The 25,798-nt window shown below is 35.9% G+C and overlaps 2 protein-coding genes across 2 annotated transcripts; both read left to right on the forward strand.

Annotated features, from left to right (window-relative positions):
* The first annotated feature begins 5,745 nt into the window (after positions 1-5,745).
* Positions 5,746-11,725, forward strand: LOC132188488 (magnesium transporter MRS2-4). The gene is made up of 4 exons (XM_059602964.1): positions 5,746-6,295; positions 7,167-7,609; positions 8,925-9,206; positions 11,105-11,725. Exons 1-4 carry the CDS (start codon positions 5,962-5,964, stop codon positions 11,381-11,383), a joined length of 1,338 nt encoding a protein of 445 aa, XP_059458947.1. The 5' UTR covers positions 5,746-5,961; the 3' UTR covers positions 11,384-11,725.
* Positions 11,726-16,217: 4,492 nt separating this feature from the next.
* LOC132181594 (uncharacterized protein At4g06598) lies at positions 16,218-25,450 on the forward strand. Its single transcript, XM_059594846.1, has 5 exons — positions 16,218-16,386; positions 16,890-17,628; positions 22,141-22,216; positions 22,324-22,450; positions 24,757-25,450. The coding sequence occupies exons 2-5, from the start codon at positions 16,910-16,912 to the stop codon at positions 24,945-24,947; spliced, it is 1,113 nt and encodes a 370-aa protein (XP_059450829.1). The 5' UTR covers positions 16,218-16,386; positions 16,890-16,909; the 3' UTR covers positions 24,948-25,450.
* The last annotated feature ends 348 nt before the right edge of the window (positions 25,451-25,798 follow it).

Consider the following 25,798-nt stretch of genomic DNA (forward strand, 5'->3'; position numbering starts at 1 on the left):
GAGGTTGTGAGGGGAAGAGAAGGTGTTTGGGTATATATAGTGTTGAGAGGGATATAAAATAATACAAAAAATCTAAGTTAAGGGACAATTGTTTAAAGGCTAAGGGAAATAGTCATGCAAGAGTACATTTGCCCCATTACGTGGAGGCTTTTTCCTAATGCATGAAACCACATAGCAATTCCAAAATAAAAGTAAGAGACACATTGATGAAGGTAAGACACATGGCTCCCAAGTATTTAATAGACTAATAATTCTACTAATACTCTCCTAACTAAAAGAGTCCTCATATATATATATATAAAACAAAATGCTTTATAATTTTATTTTAATCTATAAAATTTATAGGATGTCACATTCTCCCCCCTTTATAAAAATTCCGTTCTCGGAATTTGTTTAGTCTATATAAAAGCACCATATAACAATAGTGATCAAATACATAAATAAATCTATCCGCTAGCGTATAACTTATATTCTACTAGTTCTCAGCAAACAGAAAAGGGTATTTCCTGCGTATCTCATCTTCTAATTCCCACGACGCTTCTTCGATTTCATGACTCCTCCACAAAACTTTCACTAGTGGAATGTTTTTCGTACGTAGCTCTTGGACCTTGTGATCTACTTAGAAGGCCACCTGGCCGGTAGCACACACCTTTTCATTACCATCCTTTGGTGTGCTTGCCATGCTACCCTATGCGGTACAGATCGTCACTATAATCGTGTCTCGGTTAAACATTTAAAACCATAAACGCACATATAACATTTCATATGATCTGTAAACTCATCTGTAACTGTATGTTATGCCATGGACTTTGAGAGCTCTTTTCATTCATAATTGCAGTCATGTATAAATCATGAAATATGGTAACTGTAACATGTAAAATTCCTAAACAATGACATATGATTGAATAAAACTTGGCATTAAAATATGAAAGGAAGTGTAATTTAAAATCATGTAAGTGAATCCTTTATAAAATCCCCAACATTTTATTTCAAAAGATTTATAATAAAATTTGTTAGGGTTTTTGGTGTTGTGTCCCCTTACTTGGATTTGACGCTGGGTTGGGTCAAGTCGTCCTTTCACCTAAATAAATTGTAAAGATGAATTTAGAAGAGTATTTAAAGTTATATATATATATATGTGTGTGTGTGTGTGTGTGTGTGTGTGTGGTCCCCCATGTGTAATTGCACAGGTGTGCATATATATACAAATAATTCTCATGATATCCAATTTTCCTCCCAATATGCTATACACGTGTATATATATATTTATAAAAATGCTACATATATATTTATATATATATACACACAAGACAATATGACTATATATATACACACGTGTGAGGCGCTAAACATTATCCAAGAGATTTACACAAATAAAAATTTTATTATTGCTATTACCATTATTATGGATGTATAATAGTTAATCACAAAAACAATATACTTATGTGAAAAAAATCTGTCTAAACAAAATATATATAATCTTTATAAACCTATAGAACTAACATTCCAATAATAAGAGTCAAACTCCTTAGATAACCACCCAAACAAGAATCCTAAAATACCCATAATAAGCAAATACTAACTTATCTTAAATCTCTTTTAAGAAAATAAAATAAAAATAAAATAATAATAGAGAAGGGGACTTACCGCTACTGTGCTAGAATGGGGGGGTTGCAAGGAACTGAATAAACTCCTATTTTCACTACTGAGGTTGTGAGGGGAAGAGAAGGCTTTTGGGTATATATAGTGTTGAGAGGGGTATAAAATAATACAAAAAATCTGAGTTAAAGGACAAGTGTTTAAAGGCTAAGGGAAACAGTCATGCAAGGGTACATTTGCGCCCATTACGTGGAGGCTTTTTCCTAATGCATGAAACCACATGGCAATTCCAAAGTAAAAGTAAGAGACACATTGATGAAGGTAAGACACGTTGATGAAGGTAAGACACAGAGTCCTCATATATATATATATATATATATAAAACAAAATGCTTTATAATTTTATTTTAATCTATAAAATTTATAGGATGTCACACCCTGTTTGACCCCAACCCACTGTGTGAAATGTCCACACTGCCCAGAGACTACTTGTCAAATCCCTAATCCGATTCAGGGGGGTTTGCAAATCCTGGAACTCTTTCATCACAAGCCTTCCACATTGCCTAGAGACTACTCGTCAAATCCCTAATTCGATTCAGAGGGGTTTGCAAATCCTGGAACTCTCTTATCACAAGCCTTCCCTTCATCGATTTCCATCGGCGTCAATCAATTCAAAACAATAAGAGCAACACTCTAATATTCAAGTACCACACCTCTAAATCCTATGGAGCACGCTATAAAGATCACTATAGATTGTTCTAAGACAATGAGTATCGAATGAAAAGTGGTCGTTATCTGATGAAAAACGGTTCTTATCACAAATTTATTGGTTCTGACAACGGTTTGATATGCTTTTCAGAAGGAAGTGAAAACATTTTTCTTTGGAATCCGTCTATTAGAAAAATTGTGAATCTTCCAGAACGTTTCATCACATTGATGATGCATGACGAAACCTTTGGATTTGATTTGCGGACCAACGATTACAAGGTGGTGAGAATTTCAATTCTTAAGCGAAGGATTCTAGAAGGAGAAGAAACTAGTGATACAAGGTTTCTAGAAGAAGAAGACGAACTTCTTCTCAAGGAACTAGTTGAGGTTTACTCTCTTAACACAGGCTCTTCGAAAATCTGCAGTGCGCCTCTTCTGCCTTCTTGGGTGAAACAGTTCACCATTGAAATAGCTGAAGCAAATTGGCATGTGCTGGGATTCACGAAGAATTCCCAAATTATATTGGAGACTGGACAAAGAGGTTCTCAGGAGCTCTCTTCGTATGACCCTGAAACCTAACAAGCTACAAAATTAGAAATCCACACAATGGGTTGGGGGCAAACAGGGGAGAAAAAGACTAAAAATATCACATGAGACGCACTTCGACTTTCTGTCTTCTTAGACAGCAATGACAATAGATGGTTCGAATTGAAAATTTTTGAAATTTTAGGAAGGTACAATGCAAAATTTAAATATTAGGGTTCAAATTGAAAAATAGATCAAACTTTAGGGGGGTAAAGTGCATTTTTTTCTTCCAAAAAATAAAACAAAAACAAAAAAAAAAAAAGGAGAAAAAAAATACAAGCAAAACAACCAAAAAACCAAAATTAGATAGATAACTAATACCTCGCTGCACCAAAGAGAAACCAGGAAGGTGGAAGGTAAGTGCGAATACAACCAGTGAAGGCCGCACGCCAATATGGTGGATAAAATTATATGTTGTAAGAAAACCTTATGTAACTCAGCTCTTGACAAACTTCCATGGAAATTGAAGAGACTAAGAAGATAAAAAAAACATAACGGTAGTGAGATCTCCTTATAGGACAATGAGTTTGAAGCCCAACTAGATCGGGTTAAGTTGAAGTACAAATCTTGATCTAAGAAACCAGAAAAAACAAAAGAAACTCTTAAGACAAAAGACCAAAAACCAACCGCGTTGCCCAAGAGGAGTCACTGGGTGAAGGAGCTAGTGTGGAGGCCATCCACGAGCGAGTGATGACCATGCATAGGCGTGTGAGGGGCGACTTGCCAACTCGTGAGGGTTGAATGGAGGCGTGGGGAGGTGTAGGAGAGTGAAGAGGTTGAAGGTTATAGTGGTGTGACACGTATGCGGTGAGGGAAAACATAGGAGTATATATATGGCTTGTAAAATCCAAGCTCTAAACCCAAATCTGAAGAGATAGCAAACCACCGGGGAAACTGAGCAAAGGCTGCAAGTGGAGGAGTAGACACATAGATTTTGGGAAGAAGAGCAGCAAAACTGAAATTGAAAAACTAAGAAGAAGAAAGAAGCAGGGAGAAAGCACAAAGAAAAACTAGGACAGAAGGGAAGGGACGAGGGAAGGAAAATGAACAATCCCTCCTCTCCGATAAAGATCACCTGGGGCGATGGAATACCTCACAAAGAAGTGGATAAACCAGGCCAAGAAGATTGGTGGAGGATACATAATGTGGGAGAGAAGGGAAGAACGACACATAAACTTGTTTGTGAAGGTTTTCTCTCTTGGGGACTTGAGCTCCATGAAAGGTTTTTTAGGTGTGTGTTTCTATGTTTTTTAGGTTAGTATATTAATTACTTAAAATAGCATGCTCTCAAGATGTTAATCATCTAGTAAATTTGGAATGATCAATGTACATATTAGACTAATTCATTGGCTATTTTATAGATTAATTAAGTATTATTGTCAAAACATTTTGATCTTCTCGTTCATGTTCTTGGAAAATAACATGATTCATGGTTAGAGATGGAATCATGATTCATGAGACTCAAGGGTTTGGCTTCCATGTTGGATTAACTTTCCTCCTAGTGGCCTAATTCTCTTGTCTTCATGAGTTCCTTTTCAAGCAACCAATTGAAGATCTTGTATGTTTAGTTTTTAATCAAAGCACTCTCAATGGCTTAGCCATTTTCTCCTTTTAACTAAAATGGCTAACTAAATCACTAAAAACCTCATCCACCCTATTATGTAAACAAAATGCATTTTGCATTTTTTGTAACACCAAAGAAGGTAATTAAGAAATTTATTATAATTAAATTAAGTGAATAAAACAATTAGAATTAGTAAACAAAGGAACACTTTGACTTTTTTTAGTAAAACATTATTTTTCTAGTTTTTGGTTCGAACAGGAGTGTTCTAAAGAGCCCCATTCCAAGTTTAGTTCGAACTGGGAATAAAAATGTGTTGCCAAGAACTCCGTTCCAATTCAATTTAAACAACATGTTTTTAAGGAATTCCTAAGACGTCCATTCTCAGTCTTGTATATATATGTGTAGCTGAGTTATAGATGTACATATATGTATGACTTAAATAGGTCTATATGTGTATGTTTCAAAACGGAAAATTGAATCATGCACATATATCCACAGCTAAATAATATGTTTTAAGGGTTTTTATGTCTACAATGTTTACTTCATCAGTTACAAAATTTTTTAATTGAAATGTTGGACTTAATTAAGGTAGTTGTTGTTGTACAATCATGACAGGGAAATCAAATGAAAAGTTGGCTTATTATGAAATTCAATTACTTTTTATACTTATTGAGACGGTGGACTTATATATACACCTATGCGAATGGGCTGTTAGTCAGCCCCATCAATTTGGATGGAAAATCAATCACGTGACCATTTTTTTGCCATTCTTCCTAAAATACCATTTTTTATTATTATTTTTTTAAATAAAACATTAATTTTAAAAACTAATATTTTATTTTTTTATTTATAGAATTTAAGCCAAAGGCCGTGAGCCACCGCCACAGCCTGTGAGCTACTCTCCATAGCCTTGTGGTGACAGTAAGCCACTTCTTTGTGTTTTTTTTTGTTTTTGTTTTTTAATATTAGTTTTATTTTTAAGAAAAATGGGCATTTTAGGAAGTTTATGTCATAACTTCTCATCTGCTCGGCACGTGATCAGTTTTCCATCTCCATCGAAATTGATGGCATTGACTAACGGAGTGACCTTTTTAGCACATAGTGGTACTTTGATCATCTACCTTAATATATTTGGAATATTGTAAGGCAATATCACGGCTATAGTTTGATGAGTTTTTTTTTTTTTTAATTATTTTTCAAAAAAAAGAAAAAGAAAAGGTAGTACGTTGCATTACCAATCAAATAAGAGGGCAGTTGCGACCTCCTTTATTCTATACCTTTTTTAAAAAAGAACCACGAAAGCAGAAAGGGGTGAAATCATCAAGCGGGGCAGGCGTTTATGGCAGAAGAAGAAGACGGCGAAGTAGAAGACGAAACAAAGGCTGACTCTCAGGCGAGCCCGGCCATATCCATGGCTTCCTAAATCGCCAAAAACCCACTTCGCAAAGTTCATACATATCACGCAGGGAGAGAGACAAAGAGAAAGAGAAATAGTCTTACCAAATTATGGGCAAAAAGCCCGGGTCTTCTTCCCGGACCATCGGGTGGCCTCGCTTGAGGAGGCCGGCTAGGTCTCCGCCACCTGCGCCAATGCTGCCGATCGGAGGATCCAGTTCGCCTCCGAACAACAGCAACAGCATCATAGTTGGAGGAGGAGGAGGGGGTGTGGGGAAGGGGAAGAAGAAGACTGGGGGGGCGAAGCTATGGATGAGGTTCGACCGGTCGGGGCGGTCGGAGCTGGTGGAGTGCGACAAGAGCGCCATCGTTCGGCGCGCAGCTATTCCTGCTAGGGATTTGAGGATTCTTGGCCCTGTCTTCTCTCACTCCTCCAGTATACTTGGTAAGAATTTTACCAATCTGATTATATTTATTTATTTCTTATTATTTATCTATCTTTTTATTTGTTTGTTTATTATTAACGTGTTATGTTAATTCGTGGGCTTGAAATAATTCTAGCTAGAAATGGATTACTCGTGGTAACATCAAACAAATGGAAGAATAGTGGTTTAAGATTTAACCTTTTTTAAATTCGCATCTTTTATAAAATTTGAGAGTGCAGCTTTGTGTGTACAAGGATTTATGGGACTTTGTCTTTTGGTATTGTTGATTAGCGTTTTGAGTGCCAATGGAGAGGCTTGTGATAATTTCAAACAAATATTTAGATTTTTTGGCAGTGCGTGTGGGTTATTATCTATTCGAGTTCTTTTTCTTTTTTCCTTTATTGAATCTTTTGTAATTTGATTTGGTTGGTCATGGTAGATGCACTGGAATGTTGGATGAAGTTTTCTATGTTGTTTGAGGGATATTTTCAGGGGTCTGCTTGCCATTTTTTAACCCACAACTTGGTGCAAGTTTGCAGACAAGTTTCCTTATGTGGAGGGGCAATACTGTGTAGGAATGCTTTGGTTATGTACATATCCTTCCATGATGCAACCAGTTGTGTTACCAGGATGAATGCTAGAACAAATTTTAATTAATTTCTTAACATCAGCATCTATCTTCTTGCTCAATATGAATGTCTGATGCAATCTTGCAACTTCTTTGCTTTTTAGATTTTTTAACGAAAAATTGTGCTACTAAACTGACAAGCCCTTATGTTATTTACATCAAAATTATATTGGAGCAGTTGCGGTTTTTCTGGTTGCTGCTGACCTTTTTAGTGGTTGATTCTGATGAAAAAATAAACTAAATTCTTCTCTACTTATTTGCAGCCAGGGAGAAAGCCATGGTTGTCAATTTAGAGTTTATAAAGGCTATAGTTACAGCTGAAGAAGTGCTGTTGCTTGAACCTCTCCGCCAAGAGGTTCTTCCTTTTGTGGATCAGCTAAGGCAACAACTTCCTCATAAAAGCCCATTCCAGGGAGCCGGCCACATGGATGAACAAGATAACGAAACACATGTTTCAACAGGGAGGCAATGGCTACCTGTTCCAGAAGCCACAGAAGGTTTGCAGTATGACCTTCCTTTCGAGTTTCAGGTCCTCGAGATTGCATTAGAGGTTGTATGTACATATTTGGATTCCAGTGTGGCAGACCTCGAGAGAACTGCTTACCCTGTGTTGGATGAACTCGCCAGGAATGTTAGCACCAAGAATCTTGAACATGTGAGGACTCTGAAAAGTAATCTTACCCGTCTGCTTGCACGTGTGCAAAAGGTATGCTTGATGAATGTTCCTTCATTCTTCTGTTGTTTCTCTTACCTTTTTACTTCACTGCTCTTTTGGGTGTGTAGCATGTATTGTCACCTGATGATAAAGATGAATATTGAGGAGAAGAGAATTGGGATTTCTTCTGCCCCTTGATTTCCTTACTGATGCCATTAGGGAGTCTGATAAGTGGAATCATACTTTGATCTCAAACCTAGAGTGCTGTTTCTTGGGTACTGACTTAAGCAATAACTAAACCCTATAGTTCTTGTGAACTTGTAAGCATAAGCAAACTTGATAATAAATAGTCAAGATTCTCTTGAAATGCTGCCATAACCTCTATTGTAAGAGAAAAACCCTTAAATCCTTCTATCAATCAAGACTAATGCTAGAAATTACATTGTTAGGGGTGGGTATACGAAGTGGTCCTGCTTTAGAGGGGTTCCTCGTCATAAAAAAAGATGTTAGAAATTACATTTTAATCTCACAATTATTCCACAATGCTGACGTGACAGTTCCAACCAACTACTGGATCACTCTTTGTAAAAATAAAACATGAAAAAAATCCAAGGGTTGAAACTGCCACATCATCATTGTGGGATAAAATGGTGGTATATAGCTCTTAATTAACTTTTGTCTAACCATTCGTATGAACACAAATAAAATAACTAATGACCCCTGTTTTATAGCATATTGCTCTTGCATGAAAATGATTGGACCTCATTCTGGCATTTAGATTTTGTGTTTGATGATGCATGCTGGATTAGGTTTTTATGGATTTGGAGTGGAATGACCTAGAGGCTTCAAGCTGTCAGACTTAGTTGAACTTCGTTATCATTTATACTCTTTTAAAGTGAATTGCTAATCATGATCACTAAAACTGCTCTTCTTGCTCCTTTATTTCTTGGACTTGAGGCACCTGTTTTGTTCCCCCTTACACTAATATGCATTCATTACGCACAGCTGCTCAGTGGCATTTGATGGGATTCAAGGCATACTTCTTTTGGTTGACTCTTTCACTCTTTAAGCTCTAGAAAGTTTTTTAGGATAGGATTTTTTTTTTCCCCCTTTTTTAATAAGTATTTTCTTAGGAATATGTTTATTGGGTAAATGGTTTTTCTTTCTTTCTTGCTTAGGCCTGTGTATTTTGTGTGTTTTTAGTTATAATTCTCCTCTTCTTATAGATTATTAGTGTGTGTTTCTGTGTGTGTGTGTGTGTGTGTGTGAGAGAGAGAGAGAGAGATGCCATATTATACAAGTTTCCTCGTTTTATTTATTGGAAACCACAATAAATATTTACCTTAGGTAATGTGGAATTTGTCAGGTAAGGGATGAAATTGAACACCTATTAGATGACAATGAAGATATGGCACATTTATACCTGACAAGGAAGTGGATCCAGAATCAACAGTCTGAGGCTTTACTGGGAGCTGCTGCTTCAAATAGCATAGTTACCACTTCTCCCCATCTTCGTCGACTTAGTTCTGCCAGGAGCGGAAGTTTGGTGACTAGCAACTTTCAGGGTGATAATGATGTAGAGGATCTGGAGATGTTGCTTGAAGCTTATTTTATGCAGCTAGATGGAACTCGTAACAAGATATTGTCTGTGAGTATTATTCTTTTAAACTTGGTACTCTAGATTTAAGTCTTTGCAAATGTTTCATTAGCACCATTTGCTGGTTAAATCATCATATTATTAAGCAATAGTATAGACATGCTTTGTCACACAAATATGTTCAATTTGATGTAGTGCCCGATGGAAAAATTTAGTACTATATGCATAGCTCACCTGTTATGTATTGTCATATCAAATTTGTTTGGATATTTGGATGGTTTCAGAGCTTGTGTGGTTTCAATTTGGGTTTCAATTTGGAGTTAACTGCATCATAGAGGCCATCCAAAAATCTAATTTGGAAACAATTCAAATTGAAGAAGAATGACTTGCTCAAATATTAGTTATCCCATTAGATACCTACCTGTTAATGGACCAATTTATCTCCAAATGATTGCTAATGACTTGCCCCCCAACTTGACATTAAAAAACAATGCTCATTTTGCTTCATCTTTAAGTATTGTTTTTAAGATGGTCAAATGACTTTTCATATCATTCTTATTTGGGGAAAGAAAGTAGCATGTGATTGGTCAAAAGGGGCATGTTTTAATGGTACTTTTGTGACCAAAAATAAACTTTTAGGCCTAAAGAAAAGGTAATTATATTTATTTTGATGGCATAGTAGTGGTCTCAAACTGTTTAAATACTAGGGGTTTTCAGCCGAGGATGTTGCATTATTTAGAAAGTTGTACAAAATGATTCTCTAGTGGGCAGCTACACCAAGTCAGTATAAAACGGGATGCATGGAAACCTTATTGACAGTTTATTAGAGCATTCACAGTGGTTTTTATCTAAATTTCAATCTAAAACCTACTTTTTCTACCTTAGCCAGCTACTTTTCAAGACCTGCATCCAACAACTTATCTAAATTTATTCTCTATTTTATTAAAATAATCTTTTTAAATTTTATTTATTCATTTTGGTTAAAAACCCATCTTCACCAAAAACACCAAATGGAACACTCATCTGTCAGTAGCTTAAACACCACACTGCTCTGTACCATCACCGAAAATCACCCTATCATCCAATCACCTAATCGGCCTCTAGTCTAGCCTAGCAAGGGAAGAGGGAGAGAGAACAGTGCAAGGACAGAACGGTAGTCAGATATCCCCATCTCAAGAATAGAACCCATCACAGAGAAATCACATAGAAATGCAACCATCACCAACCCAACATCACTGAAATTGCATATCGCAAATCACCCTTCTTCTTCATCTACAAAATGCAATCAGTGAAGAGCACAAAAAGACAAAATAAACCAAACCCACCAGTGAAACACAGGTAGGCCAGAACTAGAACGGCCCTAAATGATCAATTTATGCATCAAAACTTAGACAGAAATCGAGAAAATAGCATCCTGGTATCAATGTATTGCACCTGTTGTGGGCCTATGGCTCAATATTGCTGAAAGTATAGAGAAACTTTTGGCACAAAATCAACTAGAGGGTACCAGATATACCACCACATGTTCAGCTCAGTCCATCACTTGGAAGTAGTGTGGGAAGAATGAAAAGATATGGCAAAAAGTGATTATGGGCTTCTCACAAATTGGGGCTTCCAGAGGCTATGGAGGAGATCGGCGTTTCAGCAGAGAGTAAAAATGTTAAAAACGAGAGAAAGAAGAGAAATTATTAATATAATTATGCATTCATGAACAGTGTCGCACTATATGTAGCGTGACACTGTTCATGAATGCATTTTGCATTTTGTTTTGCATAATTGGATGGAGTTTTTTTTTTCTTTCTTTTTTGGCCCTTTCATTGGCAATTTTAGCTAAAAATGCAAAATGGCTAAGCCATTAGGGATGCTCTTGGTCAATTTAACTGCAAATTAGGCATGACTCATCTCTTTGAAATTTACTGGAGCTCTCATATTTCCTATTTGATTTACAGGTTCGGGAGTATATTGATGACACTGAAGATTATGTTAACATCCAACTTGACAACCAGCGGAATGAACTTATTCAACTTCAGTTGACATTGACCATTGCATCATTTGCTATTGCTGCTGAAACTTTGATAGCTGGGTTATTCGGTATGAACATCCCTTGTACATTGTACAAGATCAACGGGATATTTGGGTTCTTTGTTGGAGGCTCTTCAGCAGGTTGTGTGTTGCTTTTCCTGCTTGTCTTAGGATATGCCAGATGGAAGAAGTTGCTTGGTTCATAAGTCCACCTCATTATCTTATTTGGCTGTGCTTTTGATATTTGAACATCACCATATTTACAATCTTATTACTGAATCCCAGTAATGGGAAGTCTTTGAAGTACATAATGTAGTTAAGGGCCATTATCAAATTGCTTTTGATACATGTAAGGATGCATAAAAGGTACATTGCACTTGATGTGGCTGATGCAACTTCCTCTTGACTTTTCGTTTTGGTATATAATTACGGTTGCTATAAAATCTTCAAGACTTGTTCTGAAATTTTGTGGAACATATAGTTTATGAGCTCTATGATTATTTCATCTAGTTCTCTAATGGAAGTCGAAGTGCTTATATTTGTATATCTTATCTAACTGGTGTTTCTGGATTTAATGGAGAGAAGTTTGCAAAGAACATAGGATGGTAATTCTGGCCAAAATGCTTATGAATTTCTTTCTTTCTTTCTTTATTTTTTCTCCTGCTAGAATTCAGGTTAATGAGATCTATGGTCATTGCATAAGTGGTTTCCAGTCGAGTCAACACCGATAAGTCCACCAAAAATTCTGAGGTGGGTTGGACTTTATAGGCTTTTTTTGTGCTTGTTTTTGGCTCAGAAGAACACAAATCTATTCAGATTTTTTCTTCATCGAAGATGAAGACAAAGAATAGATTCAAGATGAAGATGATGTGAACACAGGAAAAGATATATGGCTATTTCAAGGGAATCTTCGCCTCCAAAAGCACAGTAAACAGTATTGAAGAAAAATAATAATCGACCATACTTCATCATTGTCTATTGATAGTTTTTCCTTAAATGGAAGGACAAGAGACTACCGATTACATGCGAGACCAATTGGGTCTTGACTTCTAGGACTCTTAACTCTATTAAGGAAATAATAGGGTTATGGTTCTATTAAAAGAATAATTTGAAGCGGAGAAGATCTATGACAATCTAGCATCTTTAGTAATAATAGTCAGAATAACTACTGAAAAAGTACAGCTATTTTTTTTAACTACTACGTTTCATTTATTCTCTCCAACAGATTATCTATTTCTTTCACTACTTGCATTTAAATATTATTTATCATTTTTTTTTTATTAAACCCTTGCCAACACCAAATTAAAATCATTAAATTGACATTATATCCTTGCATTTAAATGTTATATTCTTTTTTTAAGTATACGTTGACATTGAAATCATTAAATTATTCTTGCCAAATATTATATTGAAAAATATTGAATCAATTTCAAGTATTCAATTGCCATTGAAATCATGAAGTTATTCTCATGCATTTCAAAAAAGAAAAGAAAAAAGTGATCAATGGAGGATCAGGTACTATTAATTTCAACTTCCATTAATTTGTTTTTACAGGGGATACCAGAGAAAGAGGAATATCAATAAACAAAGGTTGATTTTCCATTCATTGTTTATTCTCTAGTGTGTGAACAGTGAATAAGCTGAAATGTTCATATATACTAGATGAAAAATCTGCTACTTAACTATTCTGTTGGAGACCAAAAATGACTCAAAATAGTCAAATCTGACTATTTTGAACCATTTGGCTACTCTTTTGGATATGCATATATGGAGATATACTCCTTATTAGACTCTAACGTACTCTGAGTAGGATTACACAAAATGAGTAGATGATTATTATTATTATTATTTTGAGGTAAATTAGGCTTTCATTAAAACCATAAATAATGCAACACTCTCAAAAATTACAATATCATAAATAAAAGTAGGATAATCTTCTACCCATATTTGCTCCAAAGATTGTCGGATTGCCATCCTCGCTAGATAATAGTCGGCCATGCTTGCTCCCTTTTGGCGTGCCTCACACACCATGATTGGAGACCTTTAAGCACCATCTTTGCATAATCAATCAATTGCCGGTAACGATTCCAAGAGTGTCTATTCATCCGCAACCCATGAACTATTTCCATTACATCACCCTCTGAATACCCAAGTCTGCTAAATTTCACAGCCTTCCATGTTGCATATGCTTCAACAACGGCATGATTAACTATATAAGGTTTGAAGGAGCACATCACATGGTTGCCAAAACGTTTTCCCCATGGTGTCAAACAATTGCACCCACGCCCATCATCTTCCTTGATTTATTTATCGTCACGTCCTAATTAACTTTTATCACTCGACAAGGTGGAACATCAATCTTGGTGTATCTCCACGTCCCATCCACAATAGGGCACAACGGGTCTTGAGCAAATCTTTTACAAGACATTCATTTATATCACAAAACAGCCAAGCCATTATAATGCCAAACTCATAATGTGGAGTAAATGCAAGCATTAGTACACAATGCCTTTATGGTGTGTAGGGGAAGATAATATGTAATTTTCATGAGTGTTATTTAATGTGAGGACTGAGGAGCGAACCGTAAAGAAGAGTCAGCAGTGGTGAAGAGATTAGAGAAGAGTCAGAGAGAGTAACAAAGATCAAATGAAATTGCGCAAAGACAAAGCATTTTCAAAAGAACAATGAATATATACTTGATGCAAAACGTCATTGTTTTATAAACTCTACTCGTATCGAAAGTTGGAAAACCACTTTGACATCCAATTGGTCAAGATGGGTTGTCGGCAACTAGATTTTCAGGTATTAAAAATAATTAAATTCACAAATTTTTTACGAGCTTAGTTTTATAATAAATGGTAATTTAATACACAATTTTCTATAAATTTAACCTTTCGAGATAAATGGCGGTTTACGTCGTACTCTTAAACAGCTAGACATAAGAGCCTAAAAGTGTGGGAGTACAAGAGCTGGCAAGTTGATTTTTAGCTCGTTTTGCTGTTCCAAATCAGTTGATCGCCAACTTTTTATCTTGAGGATAAGGAATCTCTCTGGCTGCCCTAAGTTGGGGGAAGCTTCGAGCATGTCTTAAGCATCCTATGGAATTGATCTGTCAAGACATGTTTCAGAATATTTGTATGGAGTTTGTTGTCTTCTTGTTTACTTTATGTCTTCATGTTTGGACTTGGCTGTCTCAATTTCCACTTTATTTGCTCTCTCTCTCTCTCTCTCTATTTGTTTATAAATCTACAACTTGCTCCATAATGCAAAACTTTGCGTGTATTTAACTCATTTTTCTCAACTCATAATAGAAAAATATATTCCACCCATATGCTTTTATCTTCAATCCATAAAGAATAAGAATTAAAGAATAGTGACAAACATTGTAAGGCAATAAAGAAAATCTAATAAACTTTATTGGTGGAGAGATGTTTGACACCAAATAAAAACCATTAATTTTTGTAATTTGGTAAACTTTCTAAAACAAGAATTGGGTTTCAATGGAATAAAAAATTTAGTTTATTAGTTACTCCATCATTGATGGCTAGTAAATTACCTTAAAAGAGTTTAAAAAATATGGGAAATGCTATGTATTTTTCTAGTCTTTTTAACTGTGATGTGACTTTTAAAATCACTAATAGATTAAAAGTCAATAATAATAATCTAAAATTCAATGATAATTTTAAAAGCCACATCACAGTTGGGAGGACACCAAAAGACACCTAGCATTTCCCTTAAAATATTGATTTGGATATTTTAAACAAAAAAAATGGTTAGGAGTTGGTTGAACCAAAATCTTTCATTTTCCAAACAACCAAAAAATTTTATAACATAAAATGACTAAAATGGTGTTGGTGGAGTGGAGGTTAGGGATTTGACCCTTATAATTAGCTTTAAGATTATAATATATACAAATTAATTAATTCAAAGCATTAAATAACAAGTTGTACTTTTAGAAAGGGAAAAATCATATTTAACCTATAAGTTTTTAATTTTTATTTTTTTATCTTACTTCGATTTACTCATTGGGTTTCCAGTTTTAAGAATCAGTCCTTAATTTTGCCTAAATTTAAAATAGTATTCTCTGTCAAAATTAATAGTTAGCCATATATATCTCATTTATTATTATTTTCTCCCCTATTTTATTTATAAATTTTATAAATGACTTGCTTGCACTTGTTGATGTCGCATTGCATTGGGTAACTTATATGAACGTGTTAAATGTAACATATGTGGCCTATGATAATCATTAACTTTGATAGTAAAATTGATAGAGACACTTATTTTTAATTTGAACAAAATTTAAGGACCATGTTCTTGACATTAAAATTCAATGACTAAATCGAAATTTGATGAAAATTTAAGAGCTAAATATGAATTTTTTTTTTTTTTGGCCATAAGTAACTGAGCTTACTCATCATATCTCTAGTAATTCTAAATGATAAGTCATTACATTGTCTATCATGACGGCGCAATTTCTTAGGCCAAGCCTAATTAGTGATTGCTCCGCATCTCAAGGGGTAGTTCAATTGGCTGTGGATCATGCCTCATGAAGCGGAGGTCACTAGTTCGAATCTCTCCTCTCCTTCTTATATGGACATGTCAAAATATATATATATATATATATATATATCTTAGGCCAAGCATGCATTTTTAAATAAAATTACAAAAAATGACTTATTTAAGAGTGTGTAGGTGAAAATATGGCGGTTTAAAAATTGAAAATATTTACATTTTCAAATCGCAAATAATATGAAACATTTAAAAAAAAGGAAAAATTTTAAAATTCAAATGATAATTTTATTAAATGGTTAAATGTATTTTAAAAATTAGATTTTTTTTATTAAATACATTTTAAAATGCTAATTTTTATAACCAAACAAAACAAATACTTGAAAATGGAAGAAAAGTAGAGTGTGGTATGAATGATAAATGAGAGATGAGTGGGGGGTGAAACTGTGAAATAACAAATAGTTCCTGTTTTTACATTTTATATTAATTTTTAAATTACGTTTTATCTATTCCAGCTTGTAACTCAACCCTCACAGTTCATCGAGAGGAGAGAGAAACTAGAGAGAGAGAGGGGAAGAGCTTGTTACAAAGGGGGGAAACGAAGAACAAACCCTAGGAGAGAGAAAGCTTGCTCCGATTTCATTCTCACAAACCTTGTAGCCTTTTCGTTTCGAGATCTCCATTCTTCATTTCAGAGGTATGCTTTCGTTTGTTGAAAAATAAAAACGCATTCGGTTTTTGCTCCCGAAAATCGAATCTGTTTCCATTTCTGTTTACAATTCGTTAAATCAGCTCCAGTTATTTTTTGCTTGTTTTCTAATCTCATACATTGCGACATTTCGTTTGGTTGAATCACTAATTTGCTGCTTCGGAGCTGTATGATTTGTGTATTTTTATATCTATGTTCTGGTTGAAAAAACATGAAAATCTTGAATCTTGGATTTTTGATTGTTTGGGAACTGAGAAAGCAAGCCAAAACCTTAACTTAACTGAGCCTGGCTCAATTAATTTGTTTAGCTAAGGATATAATGTTCGCATTCCCTAGCTTTCTTGTCTGCCGAACAGAGAATTGGGCCTTTTAGTTGTTCTAATTCTCTTTGTGGACTGAAGATCCTAATTGCCAAATGATTTTCTGATATTACTTTCCGGCTGTTATATTTATCCTTATTTTCTGTCATTTAATGACATATTATTTGATAGGGATTGGTTGTGCTTAGGCCATGGCAAATTCCAAGGGGTCATCAAACGTGAGAAATTGGATGTACTCCGGTAAGCATGCTCTGCTTCCTCCTAAAAGTCCATTTCCTAGTGTTTCCCCACCGTATGCCGATTTTGTCCCAAATCCTGCAATTGGATCCAAAGTTGTTCAGAAGCCTAGAGCGGGAAATGCACACCACCAGCGAACTTCCTCTGAGAGCTTTCTCATAGAGGAGCAACCTTCTTGGCTTGATGATCTCCTTAACGAACCGGAAACACCTGTACGCAGAGGAGGTCATAGGCGCTCATCGAGTGATTCCTTTGCTTATATAGATGTAGGAAATGTTTCTAACTTAGATTACACAGCTCAGGATGAGTACATATGTAAAACTTTGATTTCTGCGTCTTCTTGGGGATCTCAAGACTTTGATCAGCACAAAGATGTGCAGCACACTTCATTCTATGCAGACACCAACCTGGCAAAGCAGAAGAATAGGGCATGGGAATCATCTTTAAATGCTGTGACTAACCCAAGCAGCCGTCCTGTCAGGGATAGTACTGTTCATCAGAGTTCAGGATCATCATGTTCACCACAAGAAACTGATGTGGTTCCATCTACAGTAAGAGAAAAGCAGGATCAAGTTGAAACCAGTCCACAAGAGCCCAAAGCTTCTTCTGAAAGAAGGGATGGCTCTCATGCTAAGCCTTCTGCTTCTGAGACGGATACGAAACGGGCTAAACAGTATGTAGCCAATTTAGCTGATCTTTTATATCTAAATAAATATTTGAATTACTTGATACTACTGTTAATATATAGAACTGACACTGGTAGTCGCTTTGACGCTAACTGCTTTTTTCCTGTTGCATATATTTTTCTTTGAATAATAGGCATGTCAAGGATGTACCATACTTTAATCTTTTTATTTTAAAAATTATTATTCTTAACTTATATATATTTTTTTATTATTCTTGAAAGCTTGTTGTATTGTATTTACTGCATCTGGAATGTAGTTAATGTTGTTCAGAATTATAATTTACATGTTGCTTTTATTGTGGAAAAAAATTGATGGATTTGTGTTCTGTGTTGTATACAATGGATGAAAGGTGTAAATAATTTAGTACTTCCAGAAAAAAGTCTGCTATCTTTTGTTTTGTGTTCTTCAGATTATTTTAGGTAGATTAGATGTTTTCTTTCTACTTTGCTAGCTGTCTGTTTTTTTTTTACATGATTAACTAAGGCCTAAAGCAAAGTAGGTATGCTTGCTTGTATAACCCATTGTGAAGGAAGAACAAATGGAAGGGTGAAAAAAGTAAAGAGAACTGGACTAGGACAACCCCTTTGCTCTTTCGTATCTTAGCTTGTTCTGGGAGTAATCATCAAAAACAACTTGTGAGGACCGAGGAGAGACTTACATCATTATGATTTATTAGTTTGAAAATAATGGATGACCAAAGAATTCTTTCTGATTGGAGGTGAATAAAAGATCTGACTTACCCTCCTTGATAGGATGCAGTGTGCAAAGTTTTGTTCTACCCTTGTTTTCTTTACTAACCAAAAGGTCAATGTTTTCTCCGAGTCTCCAACTCTATACCCTTGTAGAATATATACTGTTACAGGACTTGGACATCATAAGGTATGGAAACACCAGTATAGCAATGTCTAAAGTAGTCGTATATTGATACTGCTAGAAATCCTTTTCCAAACAATGGAATAGTGCTTGAGTGATATAGGTAATACATGTATTTAAGTATGATCATAATAGAAATTGTCTAAGTCACTAGAGCTGGATTGTATATTTTTACAGGAAAACAGGTCAAGATGCATAAAAAAGTGTAACAATTATTTTTTTTTTGAAATGTTTTGCAGTTCTATGTTTCATTTTTAAAGCTAAAATGGAAAACACAGTGAAACTGAGTTGGGTTTATCAAATCAAGTAGCAATGAGATGGAAAAGGGTCCAACAAGAGATTCTGGTAGTTTTTTTTTTTTTATTACCAAGAGTTGCTGGGGAGATCAATATGGTTGTTGCGGAGGGACATCATCATTTTTGGAGGCTGGTTTTTATTATTGGTTAGATATGGAGAATCCCAGATTAAGGGCCTATTTGTGATTGCATTAGGAAGCTTAAAAAGTACTTTTGGTACCTAAAAAGCTGTGCCAAACAAAAAACTGGTATGTTTGGTTAAAAACTCCAAAAATACTTGTTCGAATTTTTTACTCTAGAAAGGGCCAAAAAGCACTTTTGGAAAAAACTTAAAAATGAAGCTTTTTTCTAAAAAGCTCTTTTTTTAACTTTAAAAGCTCTATTTCTCAATGCAATCACAAACATGCTCTAAGTGGACTTTAGAAGAGGTGAACCCATGGGCTGAATTTGTGGAAGAGCATTCAGGATGTGTGAGAATCTTTCTCTCTATGTATTTGTTAAAATTAGGGATGGTAGGAATGTTTGGTACTTGTACGATATTTGGTGTACGAGGTGTCAAAGGATTGAGTTTTGGAGTCAGTCATATCGCATTTGGGGATGTATGGTGAAGGAACTTGATGGTGGGATATTGGATTCGTGAGACCTTTGCAAGATTGGAGCCAAAGTCAGTTGATGCTTTTCAGATTTATTGTACTCTAGACTTCTATCATGTGGAGGTGAAGATTGTTTATGTTGGAGGCTTTCTAAGAAAGCAAGTTTTGAGGGTAGTTCATTCTGTGAGGCTCGTAGAAGGTTTTTAATGGTTGAATTCAACAGAAGAATACCTTGTGTGCAAAGGTACCATGAAGATAGCATGTTTTGGCTGGACAGCTTATTCAGGCAAGATTTTTTAAATTGAAAAAGAAAAAGAAAAAAAAGAAAAAAAAAAAAAAGAACAAAAGGGAAAAGTTATTGTGGACAAATGTTGCACCTGGAAGGATTGTGGTGGGACAGTAGACAATCTCCTATTACATTTTGCTTGGTAAGATAATTATAGCATTAGCTTTGTCTTCACCTGGGCTGGATTGGGTAATGCATATGTGGACAACTAGGCAAGAGAAGAATAACCATACTTTTAAAGGCACGGAGCTGAACAGGAACTTGTTGAGAAATGTTTTTCTTTGCTCATTATTTGACTGGCTGCACGCTTTTAGTCTGTTCACGTTGCAACTTTTAGATTTTATTGATCTTTTCAGCTGTAATCTAAGAGGATGTAGTATATTTGCTTTGTGCGCTTATTCTTAGAAAATTTTATATCTTAGTAGAAGATTTTTTTTTTTGTTTTGATAGATAATCAAGCATATATTAAAAAGCGTAAGGTGGCCCTAGGTACACAGAAAGTATACAAAAGGACACCAAAAAGAAAAAAACGGAAGCAAAGAAAAACCCACAAAACCCTCAAACCCAAAACCCTCAAAACACCTAACAGCTTTGTAGAAAGAGGAAAGTGAGAGATGACAATTTTGTTGGTTGAAACTCTGTATCCATATAGCAACATAGTGTTTGTACTTGGGGCTGGGAACGAGTCAGACCAGGTCAGAATTTTGGGTATTCCGATTTCCGACCCCCGATGTTTGAAATCCAAGTTTCAATACCCAAGATTTCAAAATTGTTTCTGCTGGCTGTCAGCTATAACGGACACCCAAAAAAAAAAAAAAAAAAAAGAGGGAAGCAAAGAAAAACCCAAAGCAAAAACCCACAAAACCCCCTAAACCCTCAAAACCCTCAAACCCAAAACCCTCAAAACACCCAACAGCTTATTAGAAAAAGGAAAGAGAGAGGTGACAATTTTGTTGGTTGAAACTCTGTATCCATACATCGACATAGTGTTTGTACTTGGGGCTAGGAACGAGTCGGACCAGGTCAGAATTTTGGGTATTCTGATTTCCGACCCCCGAAGTTTGAAATCCAAGTTTCAATACCCAAGATTTCAAAATTGTTTCTGCTGGCTGTCGGCTATAATAGACACCAAAAAGGAAAAAAAAAAAAAAGGGGAAGCAAAGAAAATCCCAAAAGCAAAAACCCGCACAACCCCTAAACCCTCAAAACCATCAAACCCAAAACCCTCAAAACACCCACCAGCTTAGTAGAAAAAGGAAAGAGAGAGATGACAATTTTGTTGGTTGAAACTCTGTATCCATACACCGACATAGTGTTTGTACTTGGGGCTGGGCACGAGTCAGACCGGGTCGGAATTTTGGGTATTCCGATTTCCAACCCCCGAAGTTTGAAATTCCAAGTTTCAATACTTGAGATTTCAAAATTGTTTCTGCTGGCTGTTGGCTATAATGGATCTGGGCGGAATCGGGTTGGGGTCAGGTATTTAACCGACGTAAGAGGAAGGCAGGTACAGTACCTGGCGATACCACCTCGAAAGCGGCCTTCCATATTGATCTGCATCCTTCGCCCTATGCACAAATCGTCCTCGCTTGCTCACCATTGTGAAGCCTCTCTCCATGTCCATGGCCGTTTTCCTAAATTTCTTTTTAGAACTTATACCCACTCAAGAGCCAATATAGTAGATTGATACAAAGGTTTGAAACTGCAATCCAAGCCAACCTGTAACTCAATAACCAAGACTAGACAAACGTAGCCCAAAGTAGAGAAATAAGAATCCCACGATCCAGTACAAGTGTTTGAGAAGAAAGACAATCCACCTGTCAAGCTTACAACACACTGCCAAAAGCAAATGCGCAGGAGAGAAGAAGAGAATCAGAAATTAAGTTAGGGTTTCTTGGTGGAAAAAGTTAAATTTATATGACAATGTTTTTAGGGGCAGGACGGGTTGGGTCCATGCGTTTTCTCAAAATCCAATTCCACAAACCAGCCCGATTCATGCGGTAAAGGAAATCAGGTCTGTGCGCAATAATAATATAAAAGCCATATCCGCATTTTTTGGGGCAGGTCGGTTTGGACTGGGCCGGTTTAGTGGGTTTGGGCGGTTTATGCCCACTCCTATTTGTACTACTGGGAGCATTGATTGGACCATACTCCAATACCTTGGTGGTGCTTGGTATTCATATTCATAGTTCCTGCATGGCAACTTTTCTTAATTTGGGATTTGCAACTAGTTTTTGTTTGAGGTTTCAGGCTACTACTTGATGTTTCTTTTGTTAATAACCAATTTAATTGGTTGTTACGGCTTTGATTTGTGTTCATTTGGTAATTTTAATGATCTTTTTAACAATGAAATTGGTACCTATGGAATAAAAAACATGCAAAAGAGAAGGAAATGTTGCTGTATTCTGGAAGGGGTTTATATCATTAAATTTGAAATGCTATTTGGTGCAGGCAATTCGCTCAACGTTCACGGGTGCGGAAGCTTCAATATATAGCTGAGTTAGAAAGGAATGTACAAGTTTTACAGGCAAGTATTGACAGAGCTTGGAATACTTCATAAGATTGATTTGGTGTTAGATAAGTGGGTTTTATGCTGTACTAAAGATCAATTGTTATTTCTGTGTTACTTCACAGGTAGAAGGGTCTGAAGTTTCAGCTGAACTTGAATTTCTCAACCAGCAGAATCTTATTCTCAGCATGGAAAACAAAGCCCTTAAGCAACGTTTAGAAAATTTAGCTCAGGAGCAGCTTATCAAATACTGTAAGTTTTTGTCGTAATTAAGGTCTTACTATTCCATCATTTATCTGCCTCATTTGTCACTATGGTACATATATCAGTTTTAATTGCTTGAAATTATTTCCCATTTTTGTGCTTTCTTCTTGTCATATTTCTTTCTTTAGTGCTTTTGCTTGTATTCTTTACACCCCTTTAATGCCCGTTTGGCAAAACTTCTGAAAACTCTTTGCACTTTTCAAACTCTGAAAAGTACTTTTCTAACTCAATTTTTAAAATAAACCACAACTTTTTAAAACACAAAACACTATTTTTGAAAAACAAAATACAAGACACTTTTTAGGAAACTTCCCACATGTTCATATAGGAATGTTTTGAAAGCAGGTGCTCATTTCTTCAGGTGTGGAGACTGGCTTTGTTACTTATTAAATAAAATTTAACAAGTGGAGGCTCTCATCCACACCCCTTCATCGGTGATGGTTCGCCCCTCCCACCTCCAGTGTCCACTCCCTCCGCGTCTCTCAAGGAGGCAGGGGGATGGGTTGCCTGCCCCCTATGTGCCCCTCACAGAGAGGGGTATGTGGACTCCACTTCCTCCCTCCAATGAAGGGGTGGCAGCCACCACCCTTGGAGTCAAACTCCAGCAATTGCGCTTTTTTTTTTTTTTTTTTTTTGCTTCTTTGGAATTGTTTCTTTTGTATTTTGAAAACACTTCTCTGTTTGTGCTTTCCAGAAACACATTTCAGTTTACGAGACAAATTTTCTTCTATGGACTCCAGGGGCAACCCCTTCACAGAAAACACTTCACAATTTTCACTTTTTCAAAAAACTCTTTTCATAACCTTACATTTTTAAGCGGAAATGTAAAATTCATAGTTAGAGGAGATATGAACCAAACTACATTTGGACTTGATGTGTAAGTGCAGTTTGAGGATGATTAGAAACCGAAAAAGAGGCTGACGAGGAACAACATTGAATTGACTTTAAAGGAGTAAGAAAACATGTCGGAATTTTTTAATGGTGACAGTTACGCCTATTTTTAATTTGGGCAAGGTGGTAGGACATTGTCAGAACTCAGGAGTAAGCCACATGGTTGCACTTTCCAAAAATTTTCTCATTGAGCTGGCTGGCAATCTTTTTAAATTGAAGGTTTCATTAACATCTCAATGCTAAATTAGGATAAAAGCTGAATGTTCCATTTTCTTGTCCATATGATAATCCTAGTCATTCTTATACTGACACAAATAAATACAAATGGGGCTGGCATTGGGCTCTGATATCATCTTAGAACATCCAACTAGAAAGTTTAGCTATTAGGTTTAGTAGCCTAAGCCCAACTCATGTATAAATGTACGAAGGTCCACACTCAAACAATAATAGGCGTTTTGCGCTCTTGAAATTCATAGACTGAAGATTTATTGCTACTTCACCTAGTCATGTCATTCTGTATGATCCTGGCTCAGGAGGAAAGCTAGCTATATGCTTAACATATACTTTTTAGATAATGAATGTAAATGTTGCTCTATGCCTAGGAATTAAGGAAGAATTTCTTATATGTCTGGTGATGAAATGGTGATGGGTTTAGCTACAAACAGAATAAGACGGATTATTAAACAAAATATGCAAAAGATAATGATTTAACAGTAACTTTCCATCTGATCTGAAGGTGAATTTTTAGCTGGGTAATGATTATCTTTATATGCTACTTGTAAAAGAATATGTACCATATTTTTCATTAGATAAGACAAAAATTCATTTTTCAGAAGTGTTTGCTGCTTGGTTGTGAGGTAGGTCATGACTAAACTGCTGTGGGAATGACTTGCTTCTCTTCTCAAGAAAAGCTTTTAGCACACTTTTTGCTTGGTTATGATGTTTCATTCTATTCATGCCATTCTACTTTTTACTGATTAGATAACTTGCCAAATGTAGTGGACGTGTTACACTGCATTTGGCAACCAGGTCGTTTGCTTTTATTCCTGTTTTCAAGAATTTAGCAGACATGTTATGCTGCTTTTTACTGGTTATAATTTGTATTCTGAAACCATGGATAAATAGATTCTGTTCCTGAAAATGATCCACAAAACAAGCAGTCCTTGGGAGCATAGATCTCCTTATGGATGCATTTGATCTTTCTTACATTTTCTGGGTAAATGTTGTACTAACACACCAACAGGGTATTGATTCACATTAGAAGGCAATTCAAAGATTAAAAAGACCAAAATAAATCCAGAATGATATCACTGATCTGCTATGTCATGGACAGCAAAAAGTTATATACATATATACATTCCATTATTATGGAAAGAGACTAAAATATGGTTGGCCATGTTCAGTGGAGCAAGAAGTATTGGAGAGGGAGATTGGGAGGCTACGAGCCGTGTATCAGCAACAGCAACAGCAGCCATCTTCTAGCCATCGACGCACTAACAGCAGAGACCTAGATTCCCAATTGGCTAACCTCTCTTTGAAACACAAGGATGCCAATTCAGGCCGTGACCCAGTGACTGGTCCACTTCGCATTTAGATCTGTGATCTGTCCAGAGCTGTGTTTTCTGTGCCTTCATTTCATCAATAGGCACTGCCATGTCTGTAACCAAATTTGTTTTTCCCCATGTACGCGATAAAGCCGAGCACCTCCGGTCTTGGTGCCCTCTTGCCAGCTTTGTGCATTTTGATTTGTAGCCATTTCATTCCCATTTCTGTTTATTAAGTTGATATCTTCATGTGCACCTGGTAGTCGTTGCTGGAAAATTATTCGATTTCTAGCAGGTGACTTATCGGAGGTGGTAACTCAAAACAGATTCGAGGTATCGGTCCGCCCCGTCCTGTATGCTGCAGAGAAATAATCAATCCATTAAAGTTGTTGTATGCTCCATATTTTTTTGCCCATTTAACTGTTGCAGAATTCACCCTAGTGCAAACATCTTTAGGACTGGATGTGCATTACTTGTAACGCAGTAGGGTAAAGATAATGTTTACTTGTAAAATGCTTCTAATGAAATCCATGGTTGTTGTTTTTGGGTTTTATTCCAGTATGGTGAGAAAGTTGACTTAGTTGAATGCTGATTGGGCAGGTTGTCTACTTTTTCTTTCACTTTGGCACTCGCCCATCACAAAATTATTTATTATAACAAAAAAGAATGTGCATAACAAAGAGGGTGTTAGGCAGATGCAACAAAACTACTAGGATGAATGATTTGAGGTTAAGGGCGTTGGTGGGAAAGAAATAATATTGTTGCTTGAACAGATAACAAATTTCCTTTTCCCAAGCATAAAGAAAGGCATATACTTAATGCAATGTTGGATGACATTCACTATATTAGATTTAGTTGCTGAGAGGTATTTAATATCCAAAAAAACTCTTTACTGGCTGAT

This window comes from Corylus avellana, chromosome ca1, assembly GCF_901000735.1.
Source record: "Corylus avellana chromosome ca1, CavTom2PMs-1.0".
Classification (NCBI taxonomy): domain Eukaryota; kingdom Viridiplantae; phylum Streptophyta; class Magnoliopsida; order Fagales; family Betulaceae; genus Corylus; species Corylus avellana.